Raw genomic sequence first — 15827 nt, 5'->3', positions numbered from 1 at the left:
CACCTTTGAGCCTCAGTTTGTCACCTGTAAATGAAAAATGTGAAAAGAAAAAAAATGGGGTGGATTACATAATTTTCAAGATACTTTCTATTTTGTGATTTTCTTTGCATTTTTGTGATTTCCATCAATCTTCCTTATTAAGTTGAGCCTCTGTCCATTCGGCAAATTGAACAAATATTTGAGGAGTGCCTACTGTGTCCTAGGTGCTAGGGATACGGCAATAAAAAAGAAAACAATCCTTTTCCCTCATAGGAGCTTATGGTCTATTAGGAATTATGAGTCAGCAGGCATTACATTGTAGTATGGTAAGAAAGCACAGAGTAAAGGGTTTTTAGGCCCATTTGTAGAATCAGAAAAAGAGATACCTAGGCCAAGAACAAAAGTGCAGGTGACGAAGGGGGAGAGGAGTCGTCAAGGTGGAGAGAACAGCATGTTTCTGAGGGGCCTACAAGCATCACTGTGGCTTATGGATTGGGAGAAAGTACTATTTAGGAGGCTGTCGCAGTATCTAGGTGAGAGATGGTGGCATAAGCCATGGTAGTGTCAGTGATCGTAGATAAGGCATGGGAATGAGGGAGAAAGGACAAAGCTCAGGTTTCCGTGTGAGGAAGTAAGGCCCAGGAGACATGGTTCTGCTTGAACAACCACAGAAGAAATTTCTTTTTGGCACTGACCCCTTCGCATACTGTCCTTGCAGCAGACATCCCCCCATCCCCAGGAAATATCCCTACCACCCACCCACTGATGGTACGCCATGCAGACCACAGTTCCCTGACGCTGGGCAGTGGCTCTTCTACAACGCGTCTCACCCAGGGCATTGGGCGCAGTCAGAGGACCCTGAGGCAGCTGACGGCCAACACAGGCCACACCATTCACGTTCACTACCCTGGGAATCGTCAGCCCAATCCTCCTCTTATACTGCAGAGGTGAGTTACAAGGAAGATTGTTGGGCTCAGTGAGCTTCAGCATTGTCTTGACCTGGGGGAATAATGCTCTTGTCACACACACAGATAATGTATTTGTCCTGTTTCTTTGTGGATTATATGTGCAGCCTTTGGGAGAATACCAAATTGTATAACATGTTTTTCTGCTTAAGTGTCCTGTACATACAGTCAGCAGTCACTAAGCATCTCATACGCCAAACACTTAGCACTTAAGCTATGGTCAGGACAGGATCCCTGCCCTTTAGCTTAGAGTTTCTCCCACTAGGGAGAAACAATTTTAGAAGTGAAAAGAAGGAATATAGTTATCATAATGGTCAATGCACAGACGGTAGTGGGTGTACAAGAGAGATATTATACCCTAACACAGTGCCTGGTATTATCAGTGACGCTCACTCTGTTCCAGGAACTGTGGAGTAATACGCAACCTTAGCCCAAAACAAGTTTGCAAACTGATGGAGTAGTTAGAAAAGTAACTAAGACTTATGTGCAATATGATCAGGTCCATAATAAGGTCATGCATTTCGTAGAGGATACAGAAAGGATCTCACAATAACAGTTTGCAGTGTCCCTGTGGATGTACAGTGACCATGGTACCCCACCGTCACCCTACAGGTTGCTTGGTCCCTCTGCTGCTGCTGACATCCTTCAGCTGAGCAGCAGCCTTCCCCTACAAAGCCGAGGCCGGGCCCGCCTCCTAGTGGGCAACGATGACGTCCACATCATTGCCCGGTCTGACGATGAACTACTGGATGACTTTTTCCATGATCAGAGTACAGCTACCAGCCAAGCAGGCAAGTTTATGTGGTGAAAGAGAGGGTAACGTTTGTCTGGTTCTTTTTCCCTGCTGAGGGAAAGCAGAACAGTATCTGCCCTGCCTGGAGAAATCCCATTTTATAGGAGCCAGAACCACTCGGTGATTTAGCCAAGGGCAATAAAAACCGTATTACATCTGGATACCTATGATGTTCCAAACCTTGTGATAGACATTGGGTCCTGTTAGGGAAATACTGCAATTTTTGGATCAATTGATGCATGACAATGCCAAGAGTCTCACTCTCCTTTGTTTCTCTACAGGGACCCTGTCCAGCATCCCCACAGCCCTGACCCGTTGGACAGAGGAATGCAAAGTTCTTGATGCTGAGAGCATGCATGACTGTGTTTCAGGTGTGTGGCAGTTTGGTTATCAGGGCAGTAGTGAGTCTTCCAGGGCTGGGACAGTGCATGGAAAGTTGTTTCCCTGGTTCTCTGTGGCCCCAAGCTCTGCCTCTTGGCTTTCTCCCCCACCTCCCCTGAGCAGCCTCTGATCTTTGCTTCTTTGGTCCAGTTGTTAAAGTGCCCATTGTCAATCACCTGGAATTCCTGAGGGATGAGGAGCTGGAAGAAAGGCGGGAGAAACGCAGGAAACAACTAGCTGAGGAAGAAACAAAGATAACCGACAAAGGCAAAGAAGATAAGGAGAACAGGGATCAGAGTGCACAGGTGATTCCCAAGAGCTGGGAGGATTCATCTTTGGCTATGTCTGCCCTAACTTTCCCACGGTTTTAGCATACATGTGGCTGGCCCCAAGAGTCATTGAAGATTCTAGACGTTCACACTGAAACTGAGAAATGATCCACTTCAAATTCACTGTACACTTGAATGGTTTTTAGGGGAAAAGAAATCAAACCCAGAGGGAAAATTGTTTCTCCGGTGTTTTGCTGGGGAAAACTGGAGCCAGAACCAGAGCAGCTCCTGACTCACCAGTTACACTATACAGTCTCTACTTTCAGTGACTACAGCTAGACAAGAACAATGACCTTGACTAAGCCCATGCTCTTAATGGTTCAATTCCGTTTCGGTGGATTACCTTCTTAAGTGTCAGGGAAACCTTACCAATATGATTCCATTCCAACATTTGAATAAGTTGGGCTTAGGCTTCAGATCAGAGAAAGTGTTCCTACCCTGAACCCCATGACCACATGTCATTTTCTAGGGCTCAATTTGTGAAATCTCTAACATGATTTTGGTTTTTCTGAAACTTCTGGAACCTTGAATAGTATAGCTTTGAAATAAATGAAGTAAATGCTGATTAAAATACGAGGAAACTAAAAAAACTTGAGTGAAAGACTTTATTATACCTCACTCAACAGGGCATCAGATTTAAAAGGATATTGTAATGTTCAATTAATGATAACAAGCTTGATCTAACAAATATCTTTGTATAGAACTTTTGCCTAATAAATAGTAACATTGTTTCAAGCACATGTAAAGGGATAGGAAATAAGCCTGGCATATGATTGAAAAAGCCAGAGTGTACAAAATGAGCTTAAGGAAGGGAAATATACAGATGAAACTTTTAAGAATTTCTTGCTTGTCTCAACGATTGTGTTCAGGTCATGTCCTATGTCCAAGCCCATCTCCAATGTGGTTTTTATTATCCTTTCCTCTCATTGTTTAGTCAGCCCCCTGACAGTTTCTCCCTTGTCCCCAAGCAATCCTTGAGCATGAGTATGTATTAGAGAAATTGGAGGTATGTTTGCATGCTAAAGTGCCCATCTTCCATCCAGGTCATATGTGTCATATGTGGGAGATGGCAACTGTTTTAAAGTTGACCTCTATCTCATGTGCTTGCAAAGTCCCACATTGGTCTGTCCCTTTTCTTTGCAGTGTACTACATCTAAGACAAATGACTCCACTGAACAGAACCTCTCAGGTAACTCTCCCTCCCTTTTCCCCTTCTTGCTAATTGATTGGTTTTTTTATCCTGACCCAAATAGCTGGCCCAAGTGGGCTGAAGATGAACACTGGTGCTCTGTGGGATGAGGTAGTAGATTGTATAGTTTTAGGGTCATACCCCATCTTGGAGATAACTATACAGTCTACTGTCTTTCCCACGGTGGTGCACTTCCCCTCCGATGTGCTGTGTTTTTAGGTTCTCATTCTGATTATGCTATACTGCGTTCTGGCATGTGTAGTGAGGCCATGTGTCCTGTTCCCTTTACTGACCCCCATGGTGTGGTGCTTAATGAGAACACCTGATGACAGTGGTTCCTAAATGCTAGTCCTCAGTGGAAATGAACAGAATAAGGGAGGTTTAATGAGTTTTTCAAAAAGCCGAGTTTGTTCAATTTAAAGGACTATTATAAATTACAGAGATTATGTATTTCCTACTTTTTTGGTATCAAAATATTTTTATTAAATGATATTAATGGGATTTTTTTTCTTGGCTAAATTAAAAGTTAGTGATCCTGTGTTAGTCTCTTGTCTCTTTATTTTTTCCTTTTTCTATAAATTTCATGGGTCTGTGGAATCTAAAAGTCTAATAATGTTGCCTTGAGCAATCTGCTTTTGGGGAAGGTAGCTCAGTGGGCTAAATGGTATTACTACTATATGCTTTCTATTTCTCCTAATTTTCCTAACGTCAGTAGCCATTTTGTGATTCTAATAACTGGTCCATATGGTATTATATGTCTCCCCCACCCCTATTTCCTCAGAACTTTCTTCTGCTTCCCTATACCTTCTGTCTCCTTTGGCACTTGAGTTGGGAAATGATTGTACCAAAGCCTACACAGTATTTTTTAAAGCAGTGAAAGAGGGTAGGTGTCCTGGTGCTCTGAATCTGGTAGAAGGTCTTTGAAAGGGTCTGTCATCAGGTAAAATGGCCTTTTGCCTACTGCCCTTGCTAGAGGATTCTGTTCATGCCGGGGTGAGGTAGTAAGTTGTATTGTTGTGGGGTAGGGATTTTAAGCCCCAATTAGAAGATAACTATACAACTTACTACTTTCCCTGGTGTGTTGCATATTCACATTTAGTCTTAACACCATTGCCTCCATCAGACAGAGTTGTAGATGTTCCTTGGATAATCAGGACTGCAAGAAAAGGGAGGTGGAAGGGGACAGGTGGTATTTAGGGTGAGGCAAGTATTATAAAGTGACTTGAACTCTCCCCCTTCCACCCAGGGCACAGAATGGATTTAATTCATAGAGATCTACAAAGAGTCAGATCTTTTGGTTCTTGGGACTAAGATAGCACTGTGCCTTAGCCCTCATCCTGAGTATACCAGAACAGCCACGAGCTGTTCCTAGGAGCAGTTGGTGACTGAGGGGAATCCTGCATCACTGACTGAGTGGGATACTTGTCATGCCACATGTGCTGATTGAGTGGCTCCCCCGGTCCTTGGCTGATTGCCTTTTAACAACCCCATTGTCGTTCTTTCCGAGAAAGATGGGACTCCCATGCCTGAAAGCTACCCAACAACCCCATCTTCAACTGATGCAGCTGCATCTGAGCCCAAGGAGACCCTTGTCACTCTGCAGCCCTCACAACAGCAACCAACACTCCCACCCCCACCAGCCTTGGGAGAGATTCCTCAAGAGCTGCAGTCCCCGACTGGAGAAGCGGGAAGCTCTACCCAGCTATTGATGCCTGTAGAGCCAGAGGAATTGGGTCCCACAAGGCCAAGTGGAGAAGCAGAAACAACTCAGATGGAGCTATCCCCAGCTCCCACTATAAGTGAGTAGAATTTCAAGGTTTGCGGGTAGGGGTAGAACAGGGGGGAAGAATGGACATCTTTGTAGTTTCTCTTTACTCTCTTACTTTAGAGAATTTCTAAAGTAGAAGCTCAAGCCCTCATAGTAGGGTCTCATATTGCACATTACCTTTTTAGCTAAAGTTGAGGTTTCTTCTCTGTGTCCTCAAATGATTATATATACATCGGAGTGTCTTAATGATACTAGTGATGGTGCCAACAGTTTGAGGTGATCACTCTGTTCCTGGCTATCATGCCATGCTTATTTTATTATTTAACTTCTTTAAAAAACAATCATCCAAAGTAGAGGGTGTTATCTCCATGAATAAGCTGAAACTCAGAAGTGAAATAATTAGCCCAAGGTCACTCAGTAAGTGGTTGAGCTGTGATTAAAATCCAGATCTGTGTAACTCTGAAGCTTGCTTTTCTTCAACATTTCCAGGAATGGGCAAGCACGTGACCGCACACTTAGCAGCTCTCCCATCCTGGCAACACCATTTATCTCATGGCACTATTTCCCACTGGTTTGAAATGGGGCCTCAAAATTCTTCTCAGCAGTGTTCCAACAGGGTAAACAAGCCTGTTTGCCGTTCCTGCTCTTTACTGTACTGCCTGTGACGTGCTCTGGAAAAACCTTAGGGTGTAGGGGGTTTTGCCTTAAAGGAACCTTGTTTGTTTAGACGAGCAGAACCAAAGAGCTTATGTAAATGATGCCTGCAGGAAATCTGAAAGTGACAGGATCCCTTACCTCGGGTGCCTAGAGAAGATGTTTCACAGGCATGCTTGGAACACCATAAATGTTCAACAGATAATAGAAAGGGCTTGAGATGAGTTTTTTAAAGCAAATGAGATTGAGGGGGGAGCATCAGGCCAGCGTGAAGTGAAGGTGAAGAAGTGAGAAGTCTGATCTGGCTGCTTCTTAATTCAGCCTCCCCCTCTTTGAAGCAGAGATCTAACCTCTCCATGTGACTTCCTCCTAGCCTCTCTTTCCCCAGAGAGAGCTGAAGATTCTGATGCTCTGACAGCTGTCAGCAGTCAACTGGAAGGCTCTCCCATGGACACCAGCAGCCTGGCTTCCTGCACCCTGGAGGAAGCTGTGGGTGACACCTCAGCACCTGGCAGTTCTGAGCAGCCCACAGCAGGCAGCTCCACTCCTGGAGATGCCCCACCAGTTGTGACAGAAGTGCAAGGCAGGAGTGATGGGTCAGGGGAACCTACCCAGCCCCCTGAGGACAGGTAAGCACTGTGTGAGTGAGAGGAGGGCAGGGTGTGTTGGTGGGTATTTCAAGCCACGTTCATACTTAGTAACCAGTACACATGCTTTGTATACTGGGGAAATCAACTTGGCTTCTGTGAGAAAGGGGGTACTATAGGAATATTTTATAAGTGGGAAAATATAATACAGAGAACCTGAAAATGATTTCCTTTAGCTCTACCCCTGCATCCTCTGAGAGTTCTTCCACCAGAGATTCTGCCGTGGCCATTTCTGGAGCAGATTCCCGGGGAATCCTAGAAGAACCACTGCCTTCAACAAGCAGTGAAGAAGAAGATCCTCTAGCAGGTGAGCTCCATGTGTGCTCAGGCCATCCTGGGGCTGTTTAGGCTTCTAGTAACCCTTGGCATGGAAATGCCCACCAGTCGAACCGTTCCATCCAGATGGCGGGTGGCATATATATGCGGGGGGTGGGGGGGGCCTGCAGTAAGGGGAAGCTGATGCTACACAATGGAATGAGCCCAGGCCTTTGGAGTCAGACTGATCTTAGCTCAAATCCCCTCTCTGCCACCTCCTATTTTAGGACCTGGAGCCATTAACTTCCCTGATCCTCATTGATACTGAGAGAGTGATGATAGCTACATGGTGGGGTCTTGAAGGTTAAGTGACAGTGCACACACAGAACTTGGCATATAACAGCTGTTCTAAGCCTAGGGAAGGGTGGGTGGGCCTTCTCTGTGTCCCCTGTGTCCTTGGCATGAAATGAGGACAGAGAAAGCTGGTCTCCCTCATCCAAGGCCATGGGTTTCTTTGATCCAAGTACATCTTTAGGCTTCAGTAGAAGTGAGAGTCCCTTCACATCTTGCATATCCCCTCAGGTATTAGTCTTCCCGAAGGCGTGGACCCCTCTTTTCTGGCCGCTCTCCCTGATGACATTCGCCGAGAAGTTCTACAGAACCAGCTGGGCATTCGTCCACCAACGCGGACTGCCCCCTCAACAAATAGCTCAGCTCCTGCAGTGGTGGGGAATCCTGGTGTGACCGAAGTGAGCCCTGAGTTCCTGGCTGCCCTGCCTCCAGCCATCCAGGAGGAAGTATGTGAGCGGGGGGGGCTGGTGGTGCCAGGCTACCTGGCTGTGGGTATGCCCCCATTGACTCCTCCTGTTCTGTAGGTACTGGCACAGCAGAGAGCTGAGCAACAGCGACGGGAACTGGCACAGAATGCCAGCTCAGACACCCCCATGGACCCTGTGACCTTCATCCAGACTCTGCCCTCAGACCTGCGCCGTAGTGTCCTAGAGGACATGGAGGACAGCGTGTTGGCCGTGATGCCACCTGACATTGCAGCTGAGGCTCAAGCCCTGAGGCGAGAGCAAGAAGCCCGGCAGAGGCAGCTCATGCATGAGCGGCTTTTTGGGCACAGCAGCACCTCTGCACTCTCTGCCATTCTTCGAAGCCCGGGTACAGAGGGAGGCAAGTGGGAGGGCTCTGGAATGTCTGGCTTTGGCCACATGAGACTCTTTGTTCCCCTTTGTATTACTTGGACCCAGCTCAGCACACACCCCCTCCCCAATTTCAGTTTCCTTTTTCTTTCCTTCCAGCCTTCACCAGTCGCCTGAGTGGCAACCGTGGGGTCCAATACACTCGGCTTGCCGTGCAGAGAGGCGGCACCTTCCAGATGGGGGGTAGCAGCAGCCATAATAGGTACCCTTTGCCTGTCTTTTTTTCCTTGCCATACCACCTTCCATGTCTACTACTAGTCCAACTCCCTTTATTTATAGGTGGAGAGGCTGAATGATCTCTCTAGGATGTTTACTTGAATGAATTGGGGAAGCCAGATCTTTGGACTCCCCCTTCAGAAAGCCACACTTCTGGTTAGTGTAGCTACTGTAGACCATAATCGCAAAGTAAAGTAGGCAGGCAGCAGGCTCTAGCTGTGGTTACAACAAGGAAAGCCACCTGCCTCCCACACAAATAGGAAAACAGTGAGAACCGCTTGCCTTGAGATTACAGCATCTAGGCTGCAGAAGAGTTCATTATTAACAAGGCCAGAGCGTGGAGTGATCAGTCCCTATTCAGCAGGCAACCTCCTGGTAGTCTATGGAAAGCCAAAGTAAGCATTGTGTCCTAGGACTTTATGGGCAGTCCAATTTTAGCAGTTGATACAGACCTGGGCTGCAATCTCTGCTCTCTTCTCAATCGTTGTGTGATGTAGGACAAGTCACTTAACCTATTTGAGCCTCTTGCTCATCATCTCAAAATTGGGTGGTTCTCTAGTCTTTACAGGAGCCCCGTGAGGAAGCTGTTACAGATATTGTAGGGTGTCTGGAACATAGTAGGCACTCAAGGAGACAGCTGTTGTTACTATTAAGAATACTTAAGAGTCCTTGGACTGGACACCCTCCCTGCTCGAGCCTCCTGGATGTATCCAGCTCATCCCCCTCCCTTAGGCCTATGCCTGATCCCAGAGCTCTAGCCGAAGTATTACCCAGAAACCATGCTCTGTTCCAGGCCTTCTGGCAGTAATGTGGACACTCTCCTACGCCTCCGAGGACGGCTCCTCCTGGATCACGAAGCCCTCTCTTGTCTCCTGGTCCTACTTTTTGTGGATGAGCCAAAGCTCAATACTAGCCGTCTACATCGAGTACTGAGAAATCTCTGCTACCATGCCCAGACTCGCCACTGGGTCATCCGAAGCCTGCTCTCCATCTTGCAGCGCAGCAGTGAGAGTGAGCTTTGCATTGAAACACCCAGGCTCTCCTCAAGTGAGGAAAAGGGCAAAAAGTCAAGCAAGAGCTGCGGGTCAAGCAGCCATGAGAACCGGCCCCTGGACCTGCTACACAAGATGGAGTCTAAGAGCTCCAACCAGCTTTCCTGGCTCTCAGTATCCATGGATGCAGCCCTAGGCTGCAGGACTAATATATTCCAGATCCAGCGTTCAGGGGGGCGCAAACATACTGAGAAGCATGCAAGTAGTGGCTCCACTGTCCACATCCACCCCCAGGCTGCTCCTGTTGTCTGCAGACACGTTCTGGATACACTCATTCAATTAGCCAAGGTGAGGAGCTTGGAGGAACCCAACTCCTGGGGATGGAAGATGGTTGTCAGCCATAGTGTAGTGAAATCTGAACTCTGAGGGAGCTACCAGGTCCTCATCATTGGTGCTGAGGCCTGTATTGTTTCTGGGAGGTTGTCCAGTAAATAATTTTGTGGGGTTTTTGTGTTCACTCTTCACAATTTTTATGCATTGTCTCATTCAGCCATCAAACAACCCTCAGTGGTCTGCATGGTTCCCATTTTACAGATGAAGAAGCTGGGATACAGAAATCTTTAGTGGCTTTGTCATGTGGCTAGTAAGTGATGGAGCTGGCTGGACCTAGAACTTAATTCAGTCCTTTTTTATCTTTTTTTTTTTCAGTCCTCTTTTTCATAAGCTTTGCTGCCATTTGTTGAGGGCCTGCCTTATACCAGGCACTATGCAAAATGCCTGGTAATCTCAACAATTTTGCACAGCCATGTAGGTATCCTCCCCATTTTGTAAGTATAGAGATAGATGCTCAGAAAAGTTTGCTAATCGTCTGTCTCCCTACAGAGCTTTTGTTAGTTTCTCTAGGCTGCTTCACAACATCAGTTGGATAAAACTCCTATGTTACATCTCTCCAGTGTTACTAAAGCTGTCCAAAGGAGTGGAGAGTCTAGGAGCCAGTTTTCTTTCCTTGTCACAAGACATTTTCTGTGTAGACCTCCTAGACCAAGCCTGTCCTTCTTTTCCTGGCAGGTGTTTCCCAGCCACTTCACACAGCAGCGGACCAAAGAAACAAACTGTGAGAGTGATCGGGAGAGGGGCAGTAAGCAGGCCTGCAGCCCATGCTCTTCACAGTCCACGAGCAGTGGCATTTGCACAGACTTCTGGGACTTACTGGTAAAACTGGACAACATGAATGTCAGCCGGAAAGGCAAGAACTCCGTGAAGTCAGTGCCAGTGAGCGCTGGTGGTGAGGGGGAAACTTCCCCATATAGCCTCGAGGCCTCTCCACTGGGGCAGCTCATGAACATGTTGTCACACCCAGTCATCCGCCGGAGCTCTCTCTTAACTGAGAAGCTCCTCAGACTCCTTTCTCTCATCTCAATTGCTCTCCCAGAAAACAAAGTGTCGGAAGCACAGGCTAATTCTGGCAACAGTGCTTCCTCCACCACTGTTGCCACCTCAACCACATCTACCACCACTACCACTGCTGCCTCCAGCACACCCACTCCCCCTGCTGCAACCACCCCTGTCACTTCTGTTCCGTCCCTGGTTGCTGCCACGACTATATCCACCATTGCTGTAGCCGCTTCAACCACAGTGACCACCCCCACGACTTCTACCACTACTGTTTCAAGTAAGTGTGGATATAGGCTGGGAGCTGTGGGGTGTGTACACCCACCTCACCCCCAACTCTGCCCCACCCAGGTATTCCTCCCTAAATGACAGCAATCAGCTTGGTTTGTGTTTGTGAGAGCCAAATGTGTTAATTCTCACCCTCATTGGTCCAAGTTCTCTCTCTCCATTTTCCCCTCCCTCCCCCCTCCACCACTCCTGTGGAGACCACTGAATGTGGCTTCCCCTAGCTAAGCTCAAAAAGGAGGAGGGGGAGAAAGTCCCTGTCTTTAAAGAATCCCCAGTCTTTCTAGCCTGGTTGAGGGAGCCAGTTCTCAGAGGAAGCAGTTCAAGAGCAGGCAGGATACAGTGGGAATCAGGGTAGAATCAAGTAGCCAGGCCACCCCAGGAAGTGAAGGGAATGAGCCCTGTGGCACACTAATAAGAATCATTTGAAGAAACAGATTTTGAAGGAAGGGGGTCTTTCAGAGGGCCCTCTGATGGTAGGGGAACAGTTGTGAAAAATAATCTGGGATTCTTTGTCACTTTAGAAGGTACAGTCATAAGAGTCCTTGGTATCCCAAGTCATTTGGATTTGGCTATGTGGGGTGGATCTTCATTTTCACTACTTTTCCATTTTGAAGCCCTGGGCAATGCAGCGATTGGCTCTGCCACTTAAGTCTCTGGCATGTGAGTTTCAGAGGCTTACAGTGTTCTGTTTCCTCAAAGCTTCTACTACTACTAAGGCCAGCAAATCTCCAGCGAAGGTGGGTGATATCGGCAGCAGCACAGACTTTAAGATGGTATCCTCTGGCCTCACTGAAAATCAGCTCCAGCTCTCTGTGGAGGTGAGTCCAAGCTCTTCTGACCTCCCTCTGGTTGGGGGAGAAAGAGTTGACTGGGGTAGATAATGTTTTAGTTCTCAAGTTGGGGCTCACCCCATCTCCTTTCTTTTTCCCAGGTGTTGACATCCCATTCTTGTTCTGAAGAAGGCCTAGAGGATGCAGCCAATGTGTTACTGCAGCTCTCTCGGGGGGACCCTGGGACCCGGGACACTGTTTTGAAGCTGCTACTGAATGGAGCCCGCCATCTGGGTTATACCCTTTGTAAACAGATAGGTAATAATAGGAGTAAAGCACCCTGTTTTTCTGAAACCTTTCACTTAGGTGTCACCTCTTTATGGAAGCCTTCCCTGAACCCCCAGGCTGAATCAAACTCTATGCATCTGTAGCACAGCCCCATGAGCTCTTCTGTCACAGCACTGAAAATACTAGGTTGTCATCTGTTTTCCTCTGCCCAGTTCTCTGAGAGCAGGGCTGGTCTTCTCTGTACATTCCCAATCCCTGGCACACAGCTGGTAGTTGGTGCTTAGTGAAGGAAAATGAGCACTCATAGGACCGACATTGCTTTTCCATTCTGGGCACTCATAAGAGCCCTATGATGAGCCTGCTGAGGCAGTTCGCCACCTCAGAGATGCACCTATGCTACATTCAGGCTCGGGAATTGAAAGAATAATACCCTCCGCCTTTGTGCAGTTTTGAGGGTACAAAAATTCTAAGAATACTTGCAAATTATCTAGTTTCAGTTTTCCTGTTTTACCAAGAAGAAAACTAAAACCCAGATGACGGGGTGACTGAATCAAGGAGTGGGGCCAGATTTGCTTTCAGCCTAGAGACTCTCTTTGCTCTCTCCCACCCCCCATCCCAATCATGGGTCTCCCTAGATCTCAACCACCTGTGTAGTTATCTCCTTCTCACAAACATCCCTGGGGCTGAGGTGATAAGAGTCAATTAAACTGTGTGACCTAGGATCTTCTTTGTTGCATGAGAATTACAGAGTTCTTCCAAAAGAGGCTTCTGATCTTTCTTGACTGCCACCATTTATTCAACATCCATAGGTTAGGCAGTATCCTAGGCACTCTGCTAGACAGTTATCTCCTAATTCTCAAAGCAGCCTTGTGAGGTTAGGCAGTATGAGCCCCATTATTAAGATGGGTAAGCAAATTGGGAAAGAGGTTAAGCAATTTGCCTGAGATTACCACAAAAACCTAAGAAGTTTGAGAGGTATACGGGCTTCAAAAGAGATACTTTTTCCCCTCTGCACTGAGCTGTTATTTCTTGTAGATTCAGCAAATTCTCAAGGCCAGATAAACCAGTGGCCCCTGAGCAGTTAGTTGATCTGTGAGCACACATAGTAAAATGAACAGAGCAAAATTTCTGCTTACTCCAGGTTCAGTGCAGCTGAGCAAAGCACCTAGGAAGTTTTCTTGGAAAGGTTTGGCTTTTCACTGCTTCATTAGGGAAGTCTCTGAACACTTGCTGGCTTCTCTGCCTGCCCAGGAACCCTTCTGGCTGAACTACGGGAATACAATCTGGAACAGCAGCGGCGAGCCCAGTGTGAGACCCTCTCCCCTGATGGCCTGCCTGAGGAGCAGCCACAGACCACCAAGCTGAAAGGCAAAATGCAGAGCAGGTAGGTGGCAGCTGCCCATTTGGCTGTGGGGTTGGGATCAGGGACATTCTGAACAGTGGCTCTTCCTGGCTTCCTGGTTATTTTTTCCCTCTTCACTGGACAGACTTTGTTTCTGTCCTGTACACACTTGGCCCTATTTTTCCTACTTGCGTGATTTTCTTCTGAGATTCCTTACCCCTTGCTTGACACAAGAAAGCCGTGCCTGCTCTGGGTGTTGATGCTTTGATGCTCTCAGTATACGCAAGCCACCTCTACACTCTCCAGGTTTGACATGGCTGAGAATGTGGTAATCGTGGCATCTCAGAAGCGACCTCTGGGTGGCCGGGAGCTCCAGTTGCCTTCTATGTCCATGTTGACATCCAAGACATCTACCCAGAAGTTCTTCTTGAGGGTACTGCAGGTCATCATCCAGCTCCGGGACGACACACGCCGAGCTAACAAGAAAGCCAAGCAGACAGGCAGGCTAGGTATGGAACTGGGGTGTCCAGTTGAGGGGCAAGGTTGGTGGTGGAAAAACAAGAGACCCTGGAGGGCAGGACTTAATGTCATGTCTCCTTCCTGTTTGATCTTTTCTAAGGAAAATGATGATCCTATCTTAAAATGTTGGTGGCTGCATTCTGTATCTCACTCAAGCCGTCTACATAGGAAATTTCACTAGGGCAAGTGGGAATTAAAGGGGAGTGGAAATCTGGCAAGGAAATTGGGGACAGATCTTCTGGTGAACAAGATTTAACTCACTTGAGTTTGTCTCCTCTCTGCTTCCTTGAACACTCTTGGCTAAAATATTGTAGCCATGTTGCCTCAGCTATGGCATGCCAAATCCAATGTCTTTCCCCCTGTCCCGCAGAACTCTCTCACCTGCCACCATCCGTCTGCCCAGCCCCATGTCACCTGCCCTTATCTGTAAAGGTAGTTCTTAGTGCCTTACGATGAGCATTCTGAGGCTGCCTGAGCTTAAAGCTCAAAGACTTCAGCAAGGTGCCCTGTGGTGGCCCAGGAGATGGGAGAGAATATTGAGCATTCTCTCTTTCTACAGTTTACATCTTACCTTCTTTTTTCTTTCTCCCAGGTTCTTCCGGTTTAGGCTCAGCTAGCAGCATCCAGGCAGCTGTTCGGCAGCTGGAGGCTGAGGCTGATGCCATTATACAAATGGTACGTGAGGGTCAAAGGGCGCGGAGACAGCAACAAGCAGCAACGGTTAGCATGATGCCTGTGGCCCCTCATTCATTTGCCTCTCCTCCCTCCCCCACCACATCATCAGTGGGGTTTCATTGCCCTTACCTTGTATGCTTTTGCATTAAGTTTGCTATATGAATGCTTCTGGGCAACAGGGTTACTTTCTCTTGGTGCTTTCTTTACTGTTTGTTTATTGGTTTGGTTTGGTTTGATTTAAAGCTTGGCCATCATACCCCACTCCCAGCTATCCAGTCAACAGTGGCGCTTTTGCAAACTGCATAATGCTAAGTGTCTGGGTTTTGAGGGGATTCATGATAAAAGATTTTTCAGTCTCATGGAACAATGCAAGTACCTCAGAGGCACGTCAGGAATCCTGCCCTTGAAAGTCCCCCAAGCTTGGTACACATCCCAAACAGCCTCTTCTGGCTATGGCTGATCCCTCCACCCTGGTTTCTGCCTCTATTCTTCATACTCCTTTGGCACCCAGGCACTTGGGCACTTTTAGGAGGAAGCCTTTTCAGGTTCCTAGGTAGTCAGTTCATTGTTGGGATCTCAGCACAGAGTGGCTGTAGGGAAAGCCTGGCATCATGTATATATGCTGTGGCACTCATTGTTTTCCTGTCCTTGTAACAACATGCAAGTTGCCTTCCCAAGATCCGGGAAATAAGGATATCTTGAGGCCTATTTTTTCTTTGTCTGTAATTACTATTATACAGTGTGATTTCATTGAGCATGCTGGGAACAGCCTAGAATTTAAGGGCTGAGCTCCGGCAGGGTAGAAAGGGATAGAGAACTATTATTCTGGAGTATGTTTTCTGCCCAGTCTCTTTCCCACACCTGATAGGACAGATGTTGGCTTTTTTAAAAAGCCAATCCCACCCATCAAAGATTGCACTAATTCATTGCCGTTATTTCCCCTTTTGTGAGCAAAAAGGAACAAAGAGTAAACCTACCTTCTGCCCATCTGAGTTTTATATATAGGTATATATACGTGTGTAAACTGTCCCTAGAAGTCTTGAAGTCCAGGAGGATGGTGCCTGACTGGACACAGGCCTGGAATAGAGTGGAGGCAAATGGGGCATCCAGGGAGCTCTTTGCAAAAGCTTGCTAGCTCAGGGTGGAGGACAGCAAAGGAGGTGGGAAGGCCATTCTTTTG

At 47.3% G+C, this 15827-nt stretch overlaps 1 protein-coding gene across 1 annotated transcript in view; it reads left to right on the top strand.

The window, feature by feature from the left end:
• The window catches only part of HUWE1 (HECT, UBA and WWE domain containing E3 ubiquitin protein ligase 1), a 142873-nt gene that overhangs the window by 119849 nt on the left and 7197 nt on the right, over positions 1 to 15827 (top strand). The window contains exons 55-72 of the mRNA XM_065900835.1: positions 698 to 926; positions 1557 to 1735; positions 2019 to 2108; positions 2269 to 2423; positions 3591 to 3636; positions 5148 to 5435; positions 6432 to 6687; positions 6882 to 7012; positions 7543 to 7757; positions 7836 to 8124; positions 8265 to 8367; positions 9175 to 9721; positions 10442 to 11045; positions 11753 to 11871; positions 11985 to 12141; positions 13363 to 13495; positions 13760 to 13962; positions 14565 to 14692. Coding sequence (XP_065756907.1) covers positions 698 to 926; positions 1557 to 1735; positions 2019 to 2108; positions 2269 to 2423; positions 3591 to 3636; positions 5148 to 5435; positions 6432 to 6687; positions 6882 to 7012; positions 7543 to 7757; positions 7836 to 8124; positions 8265 to 8367; positions 9175 to 9721; positions 10442 to 11045; positions 11753 to 11871; positions 11985 to 12141; positions 13363 to 13495; positions 13760 to 13962; positions 14565 to 14692 — 3872 coding nt within the window. The remainder of the gene's footprint in view (positions 1 to 697; positions 927 to 1556; positions 1736 to 2018; positions 2109 to 2268; positions 2424 to 3590; positions 3637 to 5147; positions 5436 to 6431; positions 6688 to 6881; positions 7013 to 7542; positions 7758 to 7835; positions 8125 to 8264; positions 8368 to 9174; positions 9722 to 10441; positions 11046 to 11752; positions 11872 to 11984; positions 12142 to 13362; positions 13496 to 13759; positions 13963 to 14564; positions 14693 to 15827) is intronic.

Source organism: Phocoena phocoena, chromosome X, assembly GCF_963924675.1.
Source record: "Phocoena phocoena chromosome X, mPhoPho1.1, whole genome shotgun sequence".
Taxonomy (NCBI): domain Eukaryota; kingdom Metazoa; phylum Chordata; class Mammalia; order Artiodactyla; family Phocoenidae; genus Phocoena; species Phocoena phocoena.
This window is presented reverse-complemented; position numbering and strand designations above follow the sequence as displayed.